Raw genomic sequence first — 21,259 nt, forward strand, 5'->3', positions numbered from 1 at the left:
AAGTCATTAAAAAAAAATTAATTATAAGAATTGAAAAGGAATAAAGGTTTAAATTTTCATGTCCAATCAGAAATTTATCAAGGAAACTTTTTGTATATATTTAGTGTATAAATTAATTTATACTCACACTGATTAAAAATTAGAATTTAATGATCAACCAAATTAAAAATTCTGTATCGCTTAAATATGATAAATCAATTATTCAATCTTCATAAATAAAAAAAATTCCTGCTAAGGGCACTTTACCTTTATAACTAAGTTAAGTGATTTTTTTTTAAAAAAAAAATTAATATGATAGTTTTGGTTATTAAATTAATAAATATGATATTTTGTTTAAAAAAATAAATAATATGATATTTATGCTTATAAATATGCAGCAAGCAAACACTATATCTTCATTCCGAGCTACAGCTAAAGCACAAAACTCTTTCTTTAACTCTGGTATCCATGCAAACCACAAAGCCTCATGCAGCACTATTGGCTAGCCCTGGCATGGGGCACTTCATCCCTGTCCTAGAGCTAGGCAAACGCCTGGTAAGTGAACATGGCTTCAATGCCACAGTCTTTGTGGTCACGACCGATACCTCACTCTCCCAATCCCAGCTTCTCAAAAAATCACATCCTATTCCCAAACTACTTGATATTGTCCTGCTCCCACCAGTGGACATTTCTACCCTAATCAACCCAACTACTGGGATCCTAGCACAACTTGCCATAATGATGCGTCAAGCTTTACCAAGCTTGCGCCAGGCAATATCAGCAATGAAGTTTTGCCCAACCGCTCTTATTGTTGATATTTTTGGAACTGAAGCTTTCGCCATTTCTGAAGAGCTTAACATGCTCAAATACGTGTTTATCACTTCCACTGCATGGTTTCTTGCTCTAACCATACACCTGCCTACCCTTGATGCTAAGGTGGTGGAAGAGGAGCATGTTAGGAACCATGAACCGCTAATGATTCCTGGGTGCAGCTCAGTTCGGTTTGAGGACACCTTTGAACCGGTACTAGACCGAAATAATCAGATGTACATCGAGTACATTCGCATGGGGGTTCAGATGCCGACGGCTGACGGTATTTTGGTGAATACATGGCAGGATCTTGAGCCCAAAACGCTTGGCGCACTTGGAGACAAAAGGAAGCTTGGATGGGTGGCTCAGGCGCCTGTCTACGCAGTTGGGCCACTGGTCAGACCCGTCAAACCCGGTTCGAGTAGTGACGTGTTGGGTTGGCTGGATATGCAACCCCAACAGTCGGTTGTTTATGTTTCATTTGGGAGTGGCGGAACACTTTCAGCTAAGCAAACAACCGAACTGGCATGGGGTTTGGAGTTGAGCGAGCAGAGATTTATTTGGGTAGTACGGCCTCCCGTAGAGGACGATGCAGCTGCTGCAATTTTCAAGACAGGCCATAGGAGTGATAACACTCCAGATTTTCTGCCTGATGGATTCCTGACGCGGAACCAAAAGAAGGGTCTGGTGGTCCCAATGTGGGCACCCCAAACTGAGATCTTGAGCCACCCATCGGTGGGTGGATTCTTATCACACTGTGGTTGGAACTCAACCTTGGAGAGTATAGTAAACGGGTTACCCATGATTGCTTGGCCACTATATGCAGAGCAGGGGATGAACGCTACAATGCTTACGGAGGATATTGGGGTGGCTGTTCGGTTGAAGTCGACACCACCAGTAGTGGTGAGCAGGGAGGAGATAGAGACAACGATTAGACAAGTAATGGAGGACAAAGGAGATGCAATAAGGGCTAGAGCAAAGACACTAAAGTCAAGTGCCGAGAAGGCTTTGAGTAAGGGTGGCTCCTCATATAATTCACTTTCTTATGTGGCAAATGACTGCGAGATTAGGTTGAGGTACATTAAAACAAAGGCTGAAGGAGCTTAGAAGAAGAAAAATGTCCTCCATTCTCTAGTACGCTTTGATTTCCCAGTGCCAGTAACAAGAAGGATGCTGTATTTCCTTTTAATGAATAAGGGCTCCATTCTCTAGTACCCTTTGATTTCCCAGTGCCAGTAACAAGAAGGATGCTGTATTTCCTTTTAATGAATAAGGGCTTGTTTGGCATTGTTATTAGAACTACTGTTGAGAGAATTATTTTTTTAGATATATTACTTAGAGAGTATTAAAAAATGATTTAAAATTAAATTTGATAAATTTTAGTTATGAGAATACTAAAATAACAAAATAGATTTTTTCAAACTGTTTTTTTTTTTCAACAGCATCTAAAATGGTACTTTTATTCAGAAAAGTAGATTCAAACCTCCAAATACAATGCCAAACAAGCATTAAATAAGTTGCAATTTGCAAGATCAGAACATATGACATAAATAAAATGAGTAACTTGCAGAACTCAGGCATATGTACTAATACATAATTCATAGATACAATTAATGGCACTTGTAAAACTAACATAGCAATATGCACATGAAGTTCAATCCGCAAATAACAAGCTGAAGTATCAGTCTTTCTTCTCTTTATTTTTCCTTTGCACAGAGAGAAGGGGCAAAGAAGGAAGGGATTTCTGCTACTCGAAGCAAAGATGTCACACACCTATGGGTTCAGTAGCTTTCTTCAGCCACGCCTTCTCAGATTCATCCAAATATGGAGCCAGAACGTCCCTACATCTTGAATGATAGGTGTCCAGCCAATCAATCTCATCGGGCATTAGGAGGCTCACATCAATTAACTTTGTCTGATACGGTGCCTAGATATCAGCATATCATCAAATTTTAATATGTAAGAATCAGCATATATATATATATATAAAACAAACATTATATGTTCAAATATTACATCTAAGTGAGAGGAAATTAGTCATATCCATTAGACAGGGCTACGGTGTGTGTGGAAAGAAGCAGTAAAAGTATAATATTTCATAAATATTGCACTTTCTGCAAGCAGCCATAGGAAGCATTGCTTTAGGATTCACATGTTACAACTGAGGATAGCAGTTCTCCACTAATCTATTAAACACTTAAAGATAGAACTTCACCTCCCTAAAGTTTTTCAGGACAGAAAGGACAGTGGTAATCCAGAACTTTTTGACGTATTAAAAGCTGGACAATCAGTTTCAGAAACATTTAAAGAAATTTTACATATGAACAAGCTGCCACATGGTTGATCTTCAGGGTCTCCTTGCACGCATGTGGATTCTTTCTGAATGCAAAGGATCAAAATGTTGGAGGCTTAAGCCAGTCCTCAAATTACACTGCTTGATAATCTTTGTGCACCATTCTAACTTGGACCAACAGTTTCTTTTACCCTCAAATTATATGCATAATGACTAGTTTGACTCAGCTAAGTAGTAATTAGTTCCAAATTTGTACTTTTCTTACTTGGACTCGTTTTGAGTTCTTTCATGCTGGAATTCATATCCAAAGTCTTTCCATGAAGAAACAAGTAATCAGAATGGAGAACACGGAGAACATGAAAAGAATTGACGCACTATCAGCATAAGGCATGAAAAATAAAGTGCTCAACATGTACATTTAGAAGATTTAGATAAATTCACATGTGCTTACCCATGTTATGTGCTCAAATGATAAGTAGCCTTTGTCACCAAAATTGAATTTTGTATTTCCTTCCTTAACAATAAGCACATTCTCCAATCTTATACCAAAGTTCCCATCTTCATAGTATCCAGGTTCTGAGAATTGCAATGCCAACAAAGTAAAATTTTCACAGTTCTAGCATCAATATATTTATGATTCTTGAATACAGAATTGGAAAATGCACATATCTATTCAAAACCACATTTGAGCATCAGTGAGAGACAGTACTATAATTGACATAAGTTGAAAGCTGAGGTAAAACTTTTAATGCAATCTTCTTGAGCATGAATGTTCCGACGCGTAGATTAATAGGGACCCCAAAACTAGGTGGTCACTTAATTAAACAAATAAATATAGAAGGAGAATTCAATTAGCTAAAGCCAGCATCTGGGATACAAATATTTTGTTGTGTTCAACTAATAATTTTCTTCCACAACCATAATGAAGTCCAACAAAGACAATGATACTAACCATCTGTTACAGTCATGGAAGCTTGTAGCGGCACATTACGAGCCTGTGGCCTGAAACTAATCAAATGGGGCCCTGCTCCAGATAGCTCAAGGGAGAACGCACTAATGAGCTTATTTATCATAATAAACTAGACAAAAGGTATGCAGTTGTAGTTTATCACTAACCTTCGTGAACATTTAGATATGACCCAATTCCATGACCAGTACCATGCCTATAATCAAGACCATCCTTCCACAAAGGGATTCGAGCAAGGATGTCAAGGACATGACCTGTGAAAAACAATTGATCAATGAAAGAGTAGAAGCAATATAAGCGGAACTTACACATGTACTGCATTTACAAGTTACACTTGAAACTAAAACATCTCATTTGTTTGTATATTAGAGTGGGAAAGAATAAAAGGAGTAGAAGTTCCAATACCATTAGTCCCATTGGGAAACCGGGCATTACCGAGGGCAATGTGACCCTTAAGAACCTGCATGAGACCAACTTCACATGTTAACATCCAAACAATAATAATAGTACAAACAACAAATATCAATGTCATAAATTCAAAAAGAAATGAATTCCCTTCATGTACAATAAAAACAAGAGTACAATCCATCAATAAATTTGATAAGAGAAAAAAATTAACCACAGGAACTCAGTGTCAGAGCTACACAAAACTTGATTTCCAAACAAATTATATGTCCATAGAAAGCAACTAAAGTCACATACCGCAGTATAGCATGCTTTCTCATGTGCTGATGCTTTTCCAAAATGGACTGTGCGAGTTATATCAGTTGTTCCATCCAGATACTTCATTCATGCCATTAACAGAATTTATCACAAAATAAAACATCATTAAGCAAATGGCATCTTGAGTGAATGACCCTTAATTAGTAATTTTGGCCCATTGCTATAAGCCAAACTATTTATATGTGACAAACCTGAGCTCCTGAATCAAAAAGATAGATGCTATTTGGATCAAGCTCAGCACACGTTTCAGCCTTTGGAGAATAGTGGATGATAGCACCATTTGGACCCACTGATGAAATTGTAGGGAAACTTAACCCTCTAAAATGCTGTAATTAAAACAAATAAGAAAGAAATACTATCACATCAAACAACTCAGGTCCTAAAATGATGCCTAATTTGTCTCTTTTATAACAAAAAAAATTTTCCCTAGAGCTTTGCCATTTAAATTACCTCTTTTGATGCTCGAAAACCTTCCAGCTTATCACTTACAGTCACCTCTGTCAGCTTTTTAGTTTCCCTGCCACAGCACATTCCAATAACAAAAATGAATCAGTGACATGTCAAACTTTGATCTGACCACATACCAATGTATTAATGGAATGACAATCTAGCAGGTTGCATAATGCAATGACAAAAGCAGTAGAGTGTAAATTTAAGTCAGGCTTACAACAATTTTTCCTTGCAATATGTATACCACTTGTGTACTTACCATATTTTTACTTATCACTAACTTTTAGAACAATTTTTAATACAGGGCAAACAATATAAGCAAACAACTTTGCTAAAGAGGGATAATCTTCAGGCATAAACTCAGTAAATTTCACTTGCATCCTTCTTGCTGCATAAGTTGATCTTATCACATACAATGGATGAAATAAAAGCAGTCAAACAGAAACTGCTTCCCTGTACTATTTCCAAAAGCACAAATAGTAGCCAAGGACACAGGTTTTTTATCAAAAGCTCCATAAATCGGTTGGTGAGATTCCTTTCAACTTGCCAATGTTGCTCTAAACAAGATATAACTGCTTTCAATGCAGCTTCCATCTATAATACCATTGCATATTTGCCTGAGTGTTTGATACCAATACAACAGATATAGCTCACATCTTGTCATTTTGTCATACTTCTTACCTTAACAACTTAGCTGATGAAATATATTTTGAATATTACTGTTTCTTGTACAGAAAACACAATATATCTAATGCAATCTACTTTATAGGATCAGGTTATATCCAGATTTCAATGCAACATCTCCAATATAACTCTTATCAAATACCAACAAGAAATTTAAAACATGGACACAAGTTCCCAATATGACAAGAAACACTTACAAGTCCTTTTTCTTGTTTGCACTCTCCAACTCCAAGAAGTAACCAGAGGCCCCATAAATCTCCTGCATCTGCACACACAAAACAAGCACTCCAATCATTTTGAAAATGTGGCAAATATTAAATTGAAAAGATGACCTTGAAAAATAACAAGACAAAAATAAATAAATAAAACTATAAAAAAAGCAATAATTATTAAGAAAACATACAAAGTTTAGAGAAACCAGACACCAGTATACCTGCTTATCCAACCAGACAAGATATTGCACAACAGCTGCACCATCACGAATGTGTGCCTTTTTCAAGCCCTCCAACTCAACAGGGTTCTAAAATATCAATCAGTCAATAAGCAAAGAGCAGTTATGAATTATGTTGCCATGAATGAGTAAAATGAAACAAATACACTATTTTCCTATTATTACATAGTTATTATGAAGAAAGGCTAGGATTTTATTACACCTGAACCAAGGCAAGAATCCATATGGGTTTCTTGAGTGAAAAAGAGCAACATAAAAACCATTTGATTTGCTCAACTTATTAACAGCTTTAGAGAACTTTATTAGGATTGACAGTATATATGATACCTTTAAAGCTTTTGCAAGGGCCAGAGGTGATTGCTTCAGGAGCACTTCCTTAGAATTCAACTTTGAATATAAAGCATAGCAGCATGAACCAGGGTCAACCCATATTAGCTCAGCTTTATTGCCTTCTGATTCAGCTTTATCATGTCCTACAATGCCAATCTGATTAGAATCGATTTTTACGTCCTTTATTAACTCAGAATGAGCTCCTTTGACTACAGATGTTGAGTCAAGCTGATTAGATGCAAGCAAGAGCACATCTGAGCTCACTGCAGTGTACTCCCGAACTTCAATTCCATTCTCCTCGATATAAGAGTTTACCTGCCAAAGGACATGAACAAATTATACCAAACTATTCAAACTGTTAGTCTAGATATACCATGTCACACTTACGATTTTGAAAATGTAAGCATAAGTCTGTTACATGAATTCACTACTGGATATGATATATCATCAAACACCAAGACCAGATACAGTACTAACACTAAAGAAGACAAATGCATTGAAGGATTAACACAAGAAAATGAAAAGGAATCTAGGAAATTGGAAATACAGGCATTGAAAAACTTAATAAATATTATCCGAATTTTACAAAATCATGTGTATAGTGTAAGAATATATCTAGAGTAGAATATTTACCTCAGCAGAGACCTTCCTTTTGTCCACATAAAGGAAGGCTGAGTTGGATGTTACTATAGCAAACGCATGAACAACCGGACAATAGGATACATCATTTCCACGAATATTATACAACCAAGCAACCTGAATAGCAGAAAATATACTAAAATATCAATAAACAAAATCAAGATAAAAAAAAAGGGCCAAAGGAGGGAACATGATGAAAACAATACAGCCAAGGATGGCATATATTCACCTCATCAAGTGTTGTAATGATCATACCACGAGCTTTCTCATGTTTGAACTTTTCTCTCAGATCCATCAACTTGTCTGCAACTGAACGACCTGTATATTCCAATGGATGGATAATAATCGGATTTGTTTCTGCTGGGGGTCGATTTTTCCAGACCTCATCTACCAAATTGGTTGTAGTTTGAATCAGCTTCTGCTGCTTTTCAGCAAAAGCACACTCCCATCTTTGTGCAGTATCTACTGATATGCACCATGGATCAATACCAACAGCCGCATGCGCCGGTAGATTCTAACAAAATCATATTTCAAGATTTGATTAATACCACAAGAAACTTGTAATGGAATACAGTGAAAATGTAATTAAATAACCACGTAAGAACAACCAAACTGATAAAAGCAGAAATAGCAATACAATCAATATATTCCCTAAATCCAGTACTTAAGACCAACTCAAGAAATTATGTGATCCTGAGATAGGGACTCAGAAATACAAGTGAAGATTAATCAAGCTCAAAACTTTTGCAAAGAAAACCAAATTCATCACTAGAAAGGCCAGAAGAAAACCAAAACTAAAGACACAAGCATAACTAAAATTAGTCTTAACGATCTGCAATTAGATAACTACAGTACTACATCAACAATCCAGAGGACACTGGACAGGCGGACATGACACAGTGAACGGACCAATTGAAAGACAGCCTTATTTGTATAAATTCCAGAAGTAGCAAACTTGTTCTCTAGAAAATTATTCAATTATTGAAGCATTCCACAACACAGAAACAGGCCCTTCACCCTGGCAAAAAAAGGAAAAAAAAAAAAAAAAGACGGTCACTCACATCAGCCATCCATGTATCCACTGGAGGGTCTTCTCCTATACGCATGAGTGTCCACTGATCACTGAGTTGTCGTGTTGCCTGCAAGAAATATCTTCCATCCGTCCATAGCCACGCTTCATTCATTGTAATAAGCGCCAAACCTGAACGATAATCAAACATAATACTCAAAAGCAATACACAATACAGCTATCAACTTGATAATCCTTAAAATCTGAATAATAAAACAAGAAAATTTTCACAATTCACATTCATATGCTTGGGACTAAATCCTCCAAGCAACATGTCTGGACATGAAGCGTTGATGAGACAGTTGACAATCCTCTATTATTCATTAATTATATTCAAACTACCCTAAACTAAGAACGATCAGTAACCCATAAGATGTTTAGTTGCCATCTATGAAATACTTGGGTTGCTTTCCGAAACAACAAATATATACTTCCAAATTCAGTTTAACAGACGAAGAAATGTTTATAGCTAGAACAGTAAGAACCTAACCTGCGCTTCCAGAGAATCCAGAAACAAATTCCCGCCGCTCGTCCCGCGCAGACACGTACTCGCTCTGCCACAAAAGAAGAACAAATAAAAATATATATAAAATTACAATTGAATTGCATTGCACAACAACTCGATCAAAATAGAATAATAGAAGTCGCAATTGAAGGCGGGCAAAAACCTAAAGGAAATGAAAGCATAAACAAAGTTAGTGATCCAAACGCTGAAATTATTGAATTGAAGAGCAGAGAGAAAGTGAGAGAACCTGATGATAATCCTCAGAGGGAACAACTAAGGCATCGAGAGCGGGAGAGTGAGAAGCCATGAGAGACCTCAAGGAAGTGAGTATGTCAACCATGGTTTTCTGTACGGATCTCCTTAACGAGGAGATGTTTTTGATTGAGTTATGAAGCTCTGCTTCAGAATTCAGTGGAGATAAACACAAAGGAGCCAGCCAAGTAGAAATGGGTGTTTTTAAGCTTTTATATATGCATTGCCAACAATGAAATCAAAGGTTTCTTTAATACTAGGATTTTGAATAAATCTATAAAAAACTGATTTATTAAATTCATTTTAAAAAAAAATAGAACTGAATTAAAATTTTCTCAATTTTTTGCATTTTAATGGTTACATTTACTACCTGATAAGTAAATTTTTTATTTGACTCGAATTTTTAAACTAAATCTTTGAAAATTTAATTCAATTTATTAAAATTTATTTTGATTTAATTTAAAATTTTACAAAAAAAGAAGTTGATTAATTCAATTTGTTTTAATTTTTGTATTTTAAAATTTTAATATTATTATTTAATTTATTGATTTTTATTAAATAAAAAAAATCCAATTTTACATGTTTTCATTCTAAATTTTATTATTTTTTTCTTTTATTCCTTAATTTTAATTTATTATTAAAAAATTTATAAATTTTAATTTTATTTTATAAAAAAATTTTTAATTAATAATAGCAGATTTTTGTATTAAAAAATCTTTTTAAATTATGATATGATTTTTATATTTACAAATATAATTTCAACACTTTCAATAAAGAGTAAATTTTACTTATTTCAATCCTTCTAATAAAGAGTAAATCTTACACTTCTAATAAATTTTATAATAAATCTAAATGATAGATGAAATGGTTGATATTTTTTAAATATAAGAGTAAAAAATATAAAAATGTAATTTTATTATTTATTTAACTTAAAAATCTGCTATAGGAATTTTTATGAAATTTTTTAATAATAAATTAAAATGTAAAATGTAAAAGTGAAATGAGTAAAATGAAAGGAATATAAAAAGTAACCGTATGGTGTTTCAGAAAACGAATCTATTCTTCCCAATTTTTTTTTAACCTACTTTTGTTGCAAAAGAAATCAGAATTTATGCTTCCTCCTTTTCCTTTTTTAATTTTGTTGGAAAATAAATCAGTCTTTTTTTTGAAAATTTACCTATTTTTGTCGCAGAATTAATTTTGATTATTCCAATGTAAGAATGGTAAGTAGTAAGTACACAATAATAGTGGTGGGTGAGGGAATATCTTTCTTTAAAAGCTGTGATTTACTTTAAGTAATGTGAATAATTAGATGCTTATCTTCTCTTTGTTTCTTTTTAATTTATTTAAATTAAATTTATGTTAACATATAAAATAAATTATTTTTACTTTTTAATAATTTTAGGAGCAAATAAATAAACATCTTATTTGATAGATGGAAACTCTATTTGCAAACGAGTGAAGCAAAGGGATAAATTCACCTCATTTGGAAATTTTAAATTAGTTTCGACCTTTCCCATTTGTTGCTGTCACAAAAGTGATTCAACCATCAGCCCACAGTTACTGCCCTGAGTCACCTTCCTCCTCAGCTGCTGCGTTAACTTTTTTTTTTTTTAGTTCTCCGTCGTAATCGGTGTTTACTTTTGATTGTGGAATTTATGCAAACAGGTGATGATCGTGCGAGCAAGACCCACACCAAGAGGCAGAAGAAGAACTTGTTTAAAGCTGCTGGGGCTGGGACAAACCGCCGAAGAAGTTGCTTGGCCCTACGATAGAGAGGCCCGCAATATTAGAGGAAAGATAGCAGAAGTCAATTCGCCATTTATGCATCTTCCGTTTTTTATATTTAAATCATATATTCAAAATAAATAATTATTAAAATCCTTATCAATAAAATTGAATCCTAATTAATAAAAAAATTTTATAAACGTCCTTAATTTTGTTAGATTTAATTTGTAGGAAATTTCAATGATATTTTATTGAAATTTATTTGTGTATTTCTTAATTGAAATTTTAGATTCTTCTAGAAAATTTATATATTATAGGGATTTGCATTGAAATTCTTTTATGCAATTTTGTTTTGAATTTTTTTTCTTCACAATCAGAACTTTGAAAATTTCTTTTTGAGAAACATAAAAAGAGTTCAAGCGTTGGGATTAGGGTGTGTAATTCTATCAAAAGAATAACACAACTGAGGAAGAGATGAGATACACAGAAAGGGAGACACAGAGATGGAGCCTAAAGAGAGATGGACCATTTATTTTCTAACAGTGAGATATTTAGATTTTTTTTTAATGACTTATTTACAATAGAACATAAATCCAAATTTAACAGGTCCAAAATTCACAAATCCAAATGCAATATGAGTAGTCTGAAATGACTTAAAACCAGAGCAAAATGTATTACATTAAGGAGACACAGCAGAGATTCACAACATTATTTAATCAGGTGTGAGAATTTCAAATCATGTACAAATTGAAATTGTAAGCAATGTATGAACAAAAAATGGAGCTAGTATAAACGGTAATAATCCTCATATTTGACACAAGACCAATTACAAACAAATGTATTCAAATGGATGACCCAGAGAAAGAGACCATAAGTGTTCAACAGATTGGGAACAAAATCATCAAGCCTGAGCAAGCTTCTTTACCACTGTAGCCATATATTTGCCCTGATGTTCTGCAAGTGCCAGCTCCGATTCACTTGGCTCTCTCAAGCCATCACCAGCATAAACACCAGCACCATATGGAGAGCCGCCTCGTATAGAATCCATCTTAAACATACCAGCTCCAAAGGTGTAACCAACAGGAACATATAGCATTCCATGGTGAGCCAACTGGGTAATTGCTGTCCATCTGCCCCAAATGAAACAAGAGAAATGATTAATATTATATAGTTTCTCAAGCAAGCATTTTAATTTACCCTTTCATTTTTAAAATTTATGATAAAGCTTCGCTAAAATCATCCTTCCCCATAACCTTACATGACAAAGGATACAGATTTCAGAAAGGACATATGCACTTCATACAAACAAGACAAATTTAGTTGTTTATGACAACACTTAAATATATCTTTTTTGAGGAGATTTTCAATCTGACATGAGAAAAATGCCCTATCAAACACCAAAAATTAAACATGTTAATCCCAACACTATATCTGTTATTGCCAATCATAAACGCAATCAAATGCTATAGTTTTGGCGGGCTGTGAACCACGTAAACAAGGGACTATAAAAAACTTCCATATTTTTTTGATGTACCTGCAATTCCTTACAGGAACCATGTACAATTTAGATAGTAACCCAAACCCCCAACCCAATTTTAAGAATGAGAGAATCATGAGATCAAACTTAAGCTGTTGTGGAGCAACATTAAGATTTCTCAGACATCTAATCATGGAAAGGAAAAAAGATACTGCAGTGTAAGGTATTGGTAGCATAAATTTAGGTAGCAAGTCAAGTCTCTCACCTTAATTATCTCACAAATTAACAAGAGAAAGTAGATGGGTGGATTTTTTATGCCACTCTACAAAGAAGCCCTCTAGGCATGTAGCCTATAAGTCATGTCTTTTCTTCAACATAAAAAACCAAAGCTAATTGCTCCTCAACAAACATCAGCTATGAAATGATAATTCATATCCACTTAACAATAACACTAAGTGCTTATTTCATTTGATGAATATGCTTCTAGAGGCATTCAATACTCTACGTAGGACAAAACCAAACCATTTTAATCAACATTCCCTCTTTTAATCCTCAATCTGTGTTACATGCAATCTCCGGCAAGTGTTGTCATTCCTAAAATAACATGAAGGAATATAGTATCAAAAGGTTTACAATCTTTTAATATTGATGCAGAATTGATTTTAAAAGGAGTTGAATGGCGAAAAATGATCCATATAGCTAACCTGACTAATTTTGGATTAAGACTTAATAGTTATTATTATTGTTGTATTAACAAGTGAACCAACTATCTGCATTCTGCATTTCTAATTTTGCATAGAGTTTCATGTGATAATGTCGATTATTGTCCATGTAAAAGTAAAGTGTTAACATATATATTGGATTTTCCTTTTTAACCAAGACGAGATAACTTCAATTAACTAAAAGGTGTTACTCTTTAAGATTCTCCCAAGCATTCATCTCATTCTAAACCAAAAATCCATCCACCAATTATTCGACAGTACTCCAATGTTACACAGAAACAGAGTAAACTTCTTGGATATGGTTTTCCCTAGATTCTTGATTCATGAACACTTCTCATTCTAGTTCTCTATACATCTGCACTCAGGCATAACCTCCCAAAAAATTTTAATGCATATCCAAAAACAATAGCACTTATTTGGTATCTCAAAAAATAGAAGCTTTCTTAAAACCTCATATCTATTAGGACTCGTTACCTCTGTTATAGCCATGAAGTTAACTGCCATAGCCTGACATCTATATATAAATTCAGTGCACTCTAACCTCTTATCCATTGAACTGTCAAATCAAATATCTCCCCACTTTAATTATCCCTATTATGTTACGAAAAATTGGTCAATCCGCATCAGTTCCTCAGAGTTCTGAGGCTTGAATGATCAGCTCTCATGTCAATTCAATTCAATTACTCCAGAATCTAGATTAAACTATATAATAAAAGAACTACATGGAACAAAAAGCTTTCAAGGCACAGAATAGCTTACGCTGTTGTTTCTTGGCCGCCACCTTGTGTCCCGGTACTCACGAAGAATCCAGCAGGCCTTCCAGCAAGCTTCTGCTCTTTCCACAACTGCCCGGTAGAGTCAAAGAACGACTTCATCTGTGCGGCCATGCACCCGTACCTCGTCGGAAACCCGAACAAAACCCCATCGGCATCCGTCAATTCCTCTGCCGTTATCTCCGGAATCTCAGGGTCCTTCGGTGGTGCCTTCATGTGTTCCAACACATCAGCCGGTAAGGTCTCCGGAACCCGATACAAAACAGCCTGCACTCCTTCTACTCCGTCGACTCCCTTCTTCATCCGCCTGGCCAACCCCTCTACGTGACCGTACATCGAGTAAAACACAATGAATATCTTCAATTGTGAGGTGGAATCGATTGCGACGGCGGCATTGTTATCAGCGTTTTCCTCAATAGGGATCGGCGCGTCGACAGATGATCGTTGGGGGTCTTCAGCAACGGCAGGGCGTTTGTTCTTGCTTGGAACACAGCCTCCTCCTTTCCCCATCCCGAATAACCCAATTCCGAGCAAGAATTGGGAATTCGCAATTCGTAGCTGAGAGAAAAAGAATTTGATTGGGTATTTGAGAGCTTCAGATCCGGTGATCGTAGAAAACTGGTCGTATGGAATCTGACGAGTTGGTGTGAAATACAGAATGGATTTGACCTATAATGCCACGTGCATGTTAATATGTAAGAGAAACGACGCCGTGCTAATGTTACTGAAGCGTGAAGCATTTTGGGCCTTAGGCTGTCTCATTCAGGGAAGCCGGCGGGTCCCCCTCATCGGCTGCGTCGGCAGTTATCAAGACGTTTTGTTCCCTTGGATTCATGCCGGCATTTCTAGCGGTTAATGCCTTAATGGTGAAGAGCTGAAAAGTATGACGATGACACGACACGACACGACTCGACGATGTTTTACAGTATCTGAGAAGATTGCAAAAAGGTTTTTTTTTTTATAAATAATTTTTTTTTTTAATTTGGTCGAGCTTTGCCTTCCACTCTCGTTGTTGGTCAATTCTCCTTAGGTTTCATGGCCTTGGGTTATTCGGCGTGTTTTTTAGCTCCTTGCTTGGCTACTTCTTGGTGGTTGCTGTGGCTGAAATCGGTTTTTCTCCTTTGCATGGCCAGTGAAGAGAGTTTCTCTGCTATGTGCGAAGTGTGGCGTTGTGGTGCTCTGAAGATGCAAGCCCTTTTTAGCGGGCTTGGGTTGCTAACCGATTAGCCTGCTTGTAACAGAGCCTTGAGCATTGCATTTGCATAGCTTTACTGTCAATGAAACTCTCATAACTTTTGACAAAAAATATTTACATATAAAATGCATTAAAATATATTTTATAATAAATTATATATTTAATAGTATTTAATAGTATTAAAATATCAGAGCCATAAAAATAAAATATAATATTAATGCAATCCAGTTCACAAAATATTGGACCCAATTAAAACCCAAATTGGGTTTTGTTGGGCACTTTTGGGCCTAGTTTTACCAAATTCCGTTAGAAGCTTCTTGTTCTGGGCTGATTCTCAGGTCCAAGCCACAAACAAGCAGGCTGCTCATCTACTGTGTTAATTTTATATATATTAACTTTATAATTTAACTAATAAAATTATTAATTTTGTTTGAATATCTACTTTGAAATAATTGAAAGAATAAAAAAAAAAGTTACAAAGATAAAAGTGGGAATAAATATCCAAGATCCCATTAAGTAGTGACACTTTAGGTGTTTTTTTTTTTTTAATTTTAATCAATTTGAAATCTTATAATTATAAAAATGAATTTAATATTGTTAAATTTAATATATTGTAATTTTGATTTATATTTATTCCATTAACCCCATTAGTCCAAATCTCTTATATGAATGAGGAGAAATTAGTAGATACATTTAGGGCAACAAACATTTTCATAATGAATGGATTCAAATAAATGCAATATTATATGAATGCTAATAAGTTAAATTAATCAATATCTTTTATTTAATTTTAATTAAAATTTAAACTCGAAATTTTATAATTTTAAAAAATAAATCTAATATTATTAAGCTAAATTGATAACATTTCTTTTCATAAAGTTCTTTCATGTCTAAGTGATGATTAAAAGGTAGATGTGTGGGTTTAAGGATGCATCTTAAATTCCCACTAATCTTAGCAAAGCAGCATTAATAAGCATAATTAAAATTTTATTACTTGAAAGTTTAGCAAATCCCATCAATTAAACATAACATATAATTATAATTATTGTTAGAATCTTTGTTTAGTCTTAGTTCAATGACTAAAAATATATCACTCAATTTATAAACATATATTTTAATTTTCACTCTCTCAATTTAAAAAAAAAAAAATTATTAAAACCCTTGTTTTACATATTATTAATTAATTAGATTAATTAAGAAGGACCAACAAAAAGGTTCAGATATGAGCCAGCCTCCATGTAGTCTTGGCAATGACATATTCCTCCTCTTCTCAATGGACCACCATTAATGCCACTGTCTTTGGATCTGGGACATCTGAGAGAAAAACCTAGAAACTCTTCATCATATCTACACCAACACACAGCCCATGCATCATTCCCCACATTGCTAGCCCTACAAGTGTCAAAGATTTAACAAGAGAGAAAAATAGTACTTAATAACACAACCCAAAAAGAAAGATTAATTAGTGTTCACCATGTGCTAAAGCACACACAGAAGAAAGAAAGAAAAAAAGAAAGAACGAAAGAAAGAAAGAATACAGCTTGGAATTCGTAAAAGAGATTATGAAGAAGGAAAGATCATCCACTTGTCCACTATCCAAGTTTCGATGGTTTTGTGATGGTTAAGCATTAAAAAAAAATTTAATTAATGGGTATAAAAAAATAGGGATTAATATATTGTAAGGTTCTTGATTTTGATTATTAAATTTATAAAAACCCTAAAGATACATAACTTAGCTGTTGCAGTTTTGCAGAGATTTTCTTGCTTTTAAGTATAGAGAATAATCCTACTTTATAGTATTGTAATTTTAGTGAAAGTGCCATGCTTATAGAGGCTAGCCTAAGCATAAAGGCTCCAATCTCCATCTCATCTATTCATTTTCTCCTCCTTAATCCTTATTGATTTCTTTTCAAGTAGTTGACTATAATCTTTTTCACCAATGGGTAGGATTTGAATTAACTTGGAACTTGAAATTAATATATTAATTGAGATTAATTTCATTGGTTGTGTGTTAGCTATGTGTTTAGCACCTTGAACATATAGCTTAATATATAAATAAGATTAAGTCATAATCTACCCACTTAATGGCCTAAATTAAGGCAGAAATCAAGGGTTGCTGAAATCTAAGTCATTGGTATGCAATTAAAGGACAAAATGGAAAGAAAGATCTGGTGTGTGAGGAGGGAAACATGAAAGGATACTGTATACATGTGGCATATACAACGCGAACAAATATTTGGTTTCAAGAAAACTAGGCTTCCATGGGATGACATGTAGACGAGCACTCACAATCTAGAGGAACACACATCCCTATCTCTCAGCTTTATTAAGGTCATATATATGAACATTGGAGGTCTTATTTAGGACCTACCCTATCACATGTAATGAGGATTAAATGTAAGCAATTGGGACACACCTAGACATGATGGGACTACATGCTTGATATTTATAAAGTAAGAATGTAGTTAGTGGGCATTATCTATCACAATTTTAATACATTTTTAACCCTCATGTCATATATATATATATAAAAAATTTTCATATTATTAAAATATAAAAAAATAAAAATAAAGTAAAATATATATAATTATACATATTTAATTAAATATATATTATTCTATAATAGCACTTGACACATATTGTATGTGAAATAAAATAATTACTAACAGATGTGTTTGTTAATAAATAAAAATGTCTATTGCACACAAACAGTTACAACTGTTAGGAGATGTGCTATAACAAATGTATCTATTATAAACAAATATTTTTATTACACACATATATATATATATATATATATTTTAATAATTAAAAGCATATTACTCACTGACAAATTTAAGTTTAAATTCCTACTTCTGTAATTCCATAAAAAATTATTTAATTAATTAATAACTCAATTGATATCTTTGTTTTTCACTGTTATACAATTTAAAAAAAAAAAAAAACATTCGATTAATAGTTCAAGTATTTATTTTTTTAATATAAAAGATCAGGGAATTAAATTCTCATAAAAATATTTTATTATATTAATTATCAATTAGTTTTCCTCAAAAGGGATAATAAAGTTTATAATAATTAATGTTCTTGTTATTAAATTGTATGATTTTTTTTAGAGGAAAAAAAAAAAGAGAAACTTCTGGCCCATGTATTATAAGGTGATGGCATGTATATATGTATATAATCATGGTGATAATATATATAAACATCAACAATAATCAATATATAAGATGTTTTTCTTTGTGCAAAACCATCTATAAGGCCAATAGAAGTATAGAATTAAGCAAAGAGTTGGGACCACTACACATTCCCTTTAAATGGGAATGAAAATGAAAGTTAAAAGATTTTATTGACGCATGTCTAATATGTATGATTAAGATGCATAATTTACTTTGCTAATGAGAGAGATGTTTTTGGGATTTGTTAAATTTTCCCTTAATTAAGGATATTAAGTTTTGATTAGCGAGATCAAAAGATGGGAAATCTAGCTAGCTAATTACAAAATTAATTATACTTATTGGGTTTAGTTTAATTAATTAGCATCTAATTATAGTTGGAAGATGGGAAACAAGAGTTGCAAGTGTCGGTATAAACATGACACCCCATTAGTTTAATCCTTTTTTAATTAGTGCAAATTAAGCAAAAGTAATTAAAAGCTTATAATTAAACAACTCAAAAGCATACAAAAGAATCCCAACCATACCATGCGTATCTTCTTCACTCTTTTTCTTTTAATTAAATAACACCAAAGCTTGGGTCACCATTAACATATAAGCTAAGCTGCCAGCTTAGGAGAATCTCTTCTTCTCTCTCCCTTTCATCCTTATCCTTTCTTACCACCTTTGTCAATACTTTAATCTATGATTAACCCTAGTAATTAAACTCTCACCAACTTAATTTAGAAATAGCCCATCAAATCATGTTCCTGATCTCGATCAGACCCATTCTATTCAATAATATTATTCAAGATAATTAAGATCGGATTGCAGAATCTTTTTCTTCAAATTTTTATTTTAATTTTGCTTTCAATTTTAATTTATCTAAATTTAATAATAAAAATTTTTATTTTTAATTTAAAATTGATCTCAATCAACAAGTTTGATCTAATTAAAATCAATTTCTATTAAGAAGGAATGTATATAGTTAAATGATCAATTTCACTTTTTATTTATTGGTATATTTAATTTTAGTCCATTTTAATTTTTTTTTATCTAAATTAACTTAGAAATTTTAATTTAAATTCAATTTAACCGTTAAATTTTTTGATTTATATCAAAAAATCAAGAAATTTAATTTCTTAATTTTTAGCTAAATTCTTAATTTAATCCAAAAATAAAAAGCTCAATTTTTTAATTTTTTTAATTTTTGATTTAAATTGAGTTTAAATTAAAACTTTCATATTAGTTTAGATTAAAAAAAAAAAAAAAAGACTAAATTGAACATCCTCATTAAGGTCTCATTCTGTAACAATTTTTAAAGTAGTGTTTAATGTATTAACTTTAATCAAAATATTATATCTCTTATTTATACTGTTAAATTACATAGTATTTAAATTAATATTTAGAGATTGAGAGAGTTAATTTATAAAACGTTATGCATCCTAATTTTTAGATATTAAAGGGAGTATTTTTATTAAGAACAAAATGGCGAGATAATTATTTTTTACATTTAATAATAAATTAAAAATTATTTTTATTGAATATTAATATTTAATATTTAATTATAAATAATTAATAAAATAATCAACAAGCTCTAAGAGTAGAGTTAAAATTGAGGAAGGTATACAGTGGTCACATGTTCATTAAAAATATTATTAATCTCTCCTGTTGCTAGGCTAGAGGTTAAAAAGTAAAACAAAGGAGTTAGAAAATGGAAGACCCTCAATAAATTATGTTCACAAATATCAAAACCCAATCAAATAAAAGCTTCTTTTGACACCATTGACAATGCTTTATCCTCTACCTATCACTGACAACTCCATATCACGTGTCATTCTTTGCAGAGTGACCAAATTCCAAATTGCTTTGCTGCAAATAAGTCACCAAAAATTTACCCCATTTGAGCTAATGCCCCATCAAGGAACCTGCATTATCAGTATTATTATTATTATTATTATTTAATACTTTTTAATAAATATAATAAAAATTATATATTTTTCAATAATAGTTTCAATACAGACGCTGACGCCCAGCTCATGCAAGTTGCCAAAATTTCCAAAATTTGACCCAAAGAAGGTGGCTAAAGTTTTTACGCATGAAAACGTTTTGCATTTATGGATTATTCCTTAAGATAAGCTTGCGTAAAATCAAACTATATACTGTACATAATTAAATTAGACCTTCCACATTTGTATGCCTCTCTCTATAATTTTCCTCCTTCTTTTTCTTGGAAACAAGAAAATTTTTTGTTTCGTGTTCCCCATCTTATTCAAACTAACTATCATTGTCATGCTGAATCATCACCCAACAAGTTTCAAAATTTTGGTTTCACATCATTTCCATTGTTTTAATTAATAATTTATTATTTAAAATAATTTAATTCTTCAATTCCATACGATTTAAGGGTCAAACTTGAAATATAAAGAAAATAAAGTTGACAAAACAACAAATCTTTAAAATTGACAAATTAGATCAAATTAAATTAATATGATTTGATTGGGTTGTTCCAATGTTTTAATTCAATTCAGTTTTTATTTTATAAAATTTGGATAATTTAACTTTTACTGTTGGTTTTGATTTAGAATATCCACAATGATGGATTGCTATCCTAATTGATTTAAATATCGAAGTTAATTGGTTGTAATAATCCACCATTGTCGATTAATAATTAATCATGGTGGCCCTCTAGTACTTGTACGGGAAAAGAAAATTACAATGAAGGGTTAAGAGGACGAAGGCCAAAACAATGGCGGCTAAGGGGATACCGATAGTAGCAAAACGTGAGGAAGAGAGAGTCAAGCATTGGTGGGCAGGTGAAGTAAAACAGTGGATTTGTGTATTAGAAAGTTACACGTGGATGGATAGAATATGTGGTCCCATGCAAGTACACAGGGGGAAGTGACACGCGTAAAAGGATTTAGTTGCATCCCATGTGCCTTTACTTAGCTAACTTGTCCTTTGTCGCACCACCCATGACCATATGGGTGTGGCTCTTTTAGCTTGGCTTGCTGAGTTTTTAGCCATTCGAACTCTCTCACTAGCTCTGCAAAAAATCAA

At 33.0% G+C, this 21,259-nt stretch overlaps 3 protein-coding genes across 4 annotated transcripts; 1 reads left to right on the plus strand and 2 right to left on the minus strand.

Annotated features, from left to right (window-relative positions):
* Window positions 1-403: 403 nt before the first annotated feature.
* On the plus strand, window positions 404-1,984 carry LOC110669959 (anthocyanidin 3-O-glucosyltransferase 5). Its single transcript, XM_021831843.2, has one exon. The coding sequence runs from the start codon at window positions 448-450 to the stop codon at window positions 1,894-1,896; it is 1,449 nt and encodes a 482-aa protein (XP_021687535.2). The 5' UTR covers window positions 404-447; the 3' UTR covers window positions 1,897-1,984.
* Window positions 1,985-2,312: 328 nt separating this feature from the next.
* Window positions 2,313-9,376, minus strand: LOC110669960 (aminopeptidase P1). Of its 2 annotated transcripts, XM_021831845.2 has the most exons (17): window positions 9,148-9,376; window positions 8,886-8,949; window positions 8,388-8,527; window positions 7,556-7,840; window positions 7,321-7,443; window positions 6,685-7,002; window positions 6,340-6,426; window positions 6,104-6,171; window positions 5,223-5,289; window positions 4,964-5,098; window positions 4,752-4,832; window positions 4,455-4,509; window positions 4,199-4,303; window positions 4,035-4,106; window positions 3,534-3,658; window positions 3,348-3,393; window positions 2,313-2,716 (listed from the first exon to the last, which is right to left on the minus strand). In XM_021831845.2, the coding sequence occupies exons 1-17, from the start codon at window positions 9,238-9,240 to the stop codon at window positions 2,691-2,693; spliced, it is 1,890 nt and encodes a 629-aa protein (XP_021687537.2). In that variant the 5' UTR covers window positions 9,241-9,376; the 3' UTR covers window positions 2,313-2,690. The 2 variants fall into 2 exon arrangements, with proteins under 2 accessions (XP_021687537.2, XP_021687536.2); XM_021831844.2 differs by lacking the exon at window positions 3,348-3,393.
* A 2,201-nt stretch (window positions 9,377-11,577) lies between these two features.
* Window positions 11,578-14,683, minus strand: LOC110669961 (probable NAD(P)H dehydrogenase (quinone) FQR1-like 2). Its single transcript, XM_058128350.1, has 2 exons — window positions 13,839-14,683; window positions 11,578-12,010 (listed from the first exon to the last, which is right to left on the minus strand). Exons 1-2 carry the CDS (start codon window positions 14,360-14,362, stop codon window positions 11,782-11,784), a joined length of 753 nt encoding a protein of 250 aa, XP_057984333.1. The 5' UTR covers window positions 14,363-14,683; the 3' UTR covers window positions 11,578-11,781.
* Window positions 14,684-21,259: the final 6,576 nt, after the last annotated feature.

The sequence above is a fragment of the Hevea brasiliensis genome, chromosome 10 (genome assembly GCF_030052815.1).
Source record: "Hevea brasiliensis isolate MT/VB/25A 57/8 chromosome 10, ASM3005281v1, whole genome shotgun sequence".
Taxonomy (NCBI): Eukaryota; Viridiplantae; Streptophyta; class Magnoliopsida; order Malpighiales; family Euphorbiaceae; genus Hevea; species Hevea brasiliensis.

Coding starts and splice junctions, on each gene's coding strand:
- LOC110669960 (XM_021831844.2), bottom strand. CDS start 9,240: ATGGTTGACATACTCACTTCCTTGAGGTCTCTCATGGCTTCTCACTCT. Junction 5,099..5,222: donor GTTTTCGAGCATCAAAAGAG/GTAATTTAAATG, acceptor TTTTAATTACAG/CATTTTAGAGGGTTAAGTTT. Junction 4,107..4,198: donor ATATCTAAATGTTCACGAAG/GTTAGTGATAAA, acceptor TATCTGGAGCAG/GGCCCCATTTGATTAGTTTC.
- LOC110669961 (XM_058128350.1), bottom strand. CDS start 14,362: ATGGGGAAAGGAGGAGGCTGTGTTCCAAGCAAGAACAAACGCCCTGCC. Junction 12,011..13,838: donor GGCGGCCAAGAAACAACAGC/GTAAGCTATTCT, acceptor CATTTGGGGCAG/ATGGACAGCAATTACCCAGT.
- LOC110669959 (XM_021831843.2), top strand. CDS start 448: ATGCAAACCACAAAGCCTCATGCAGCACTATTGGCTAGCCCTGGCATG.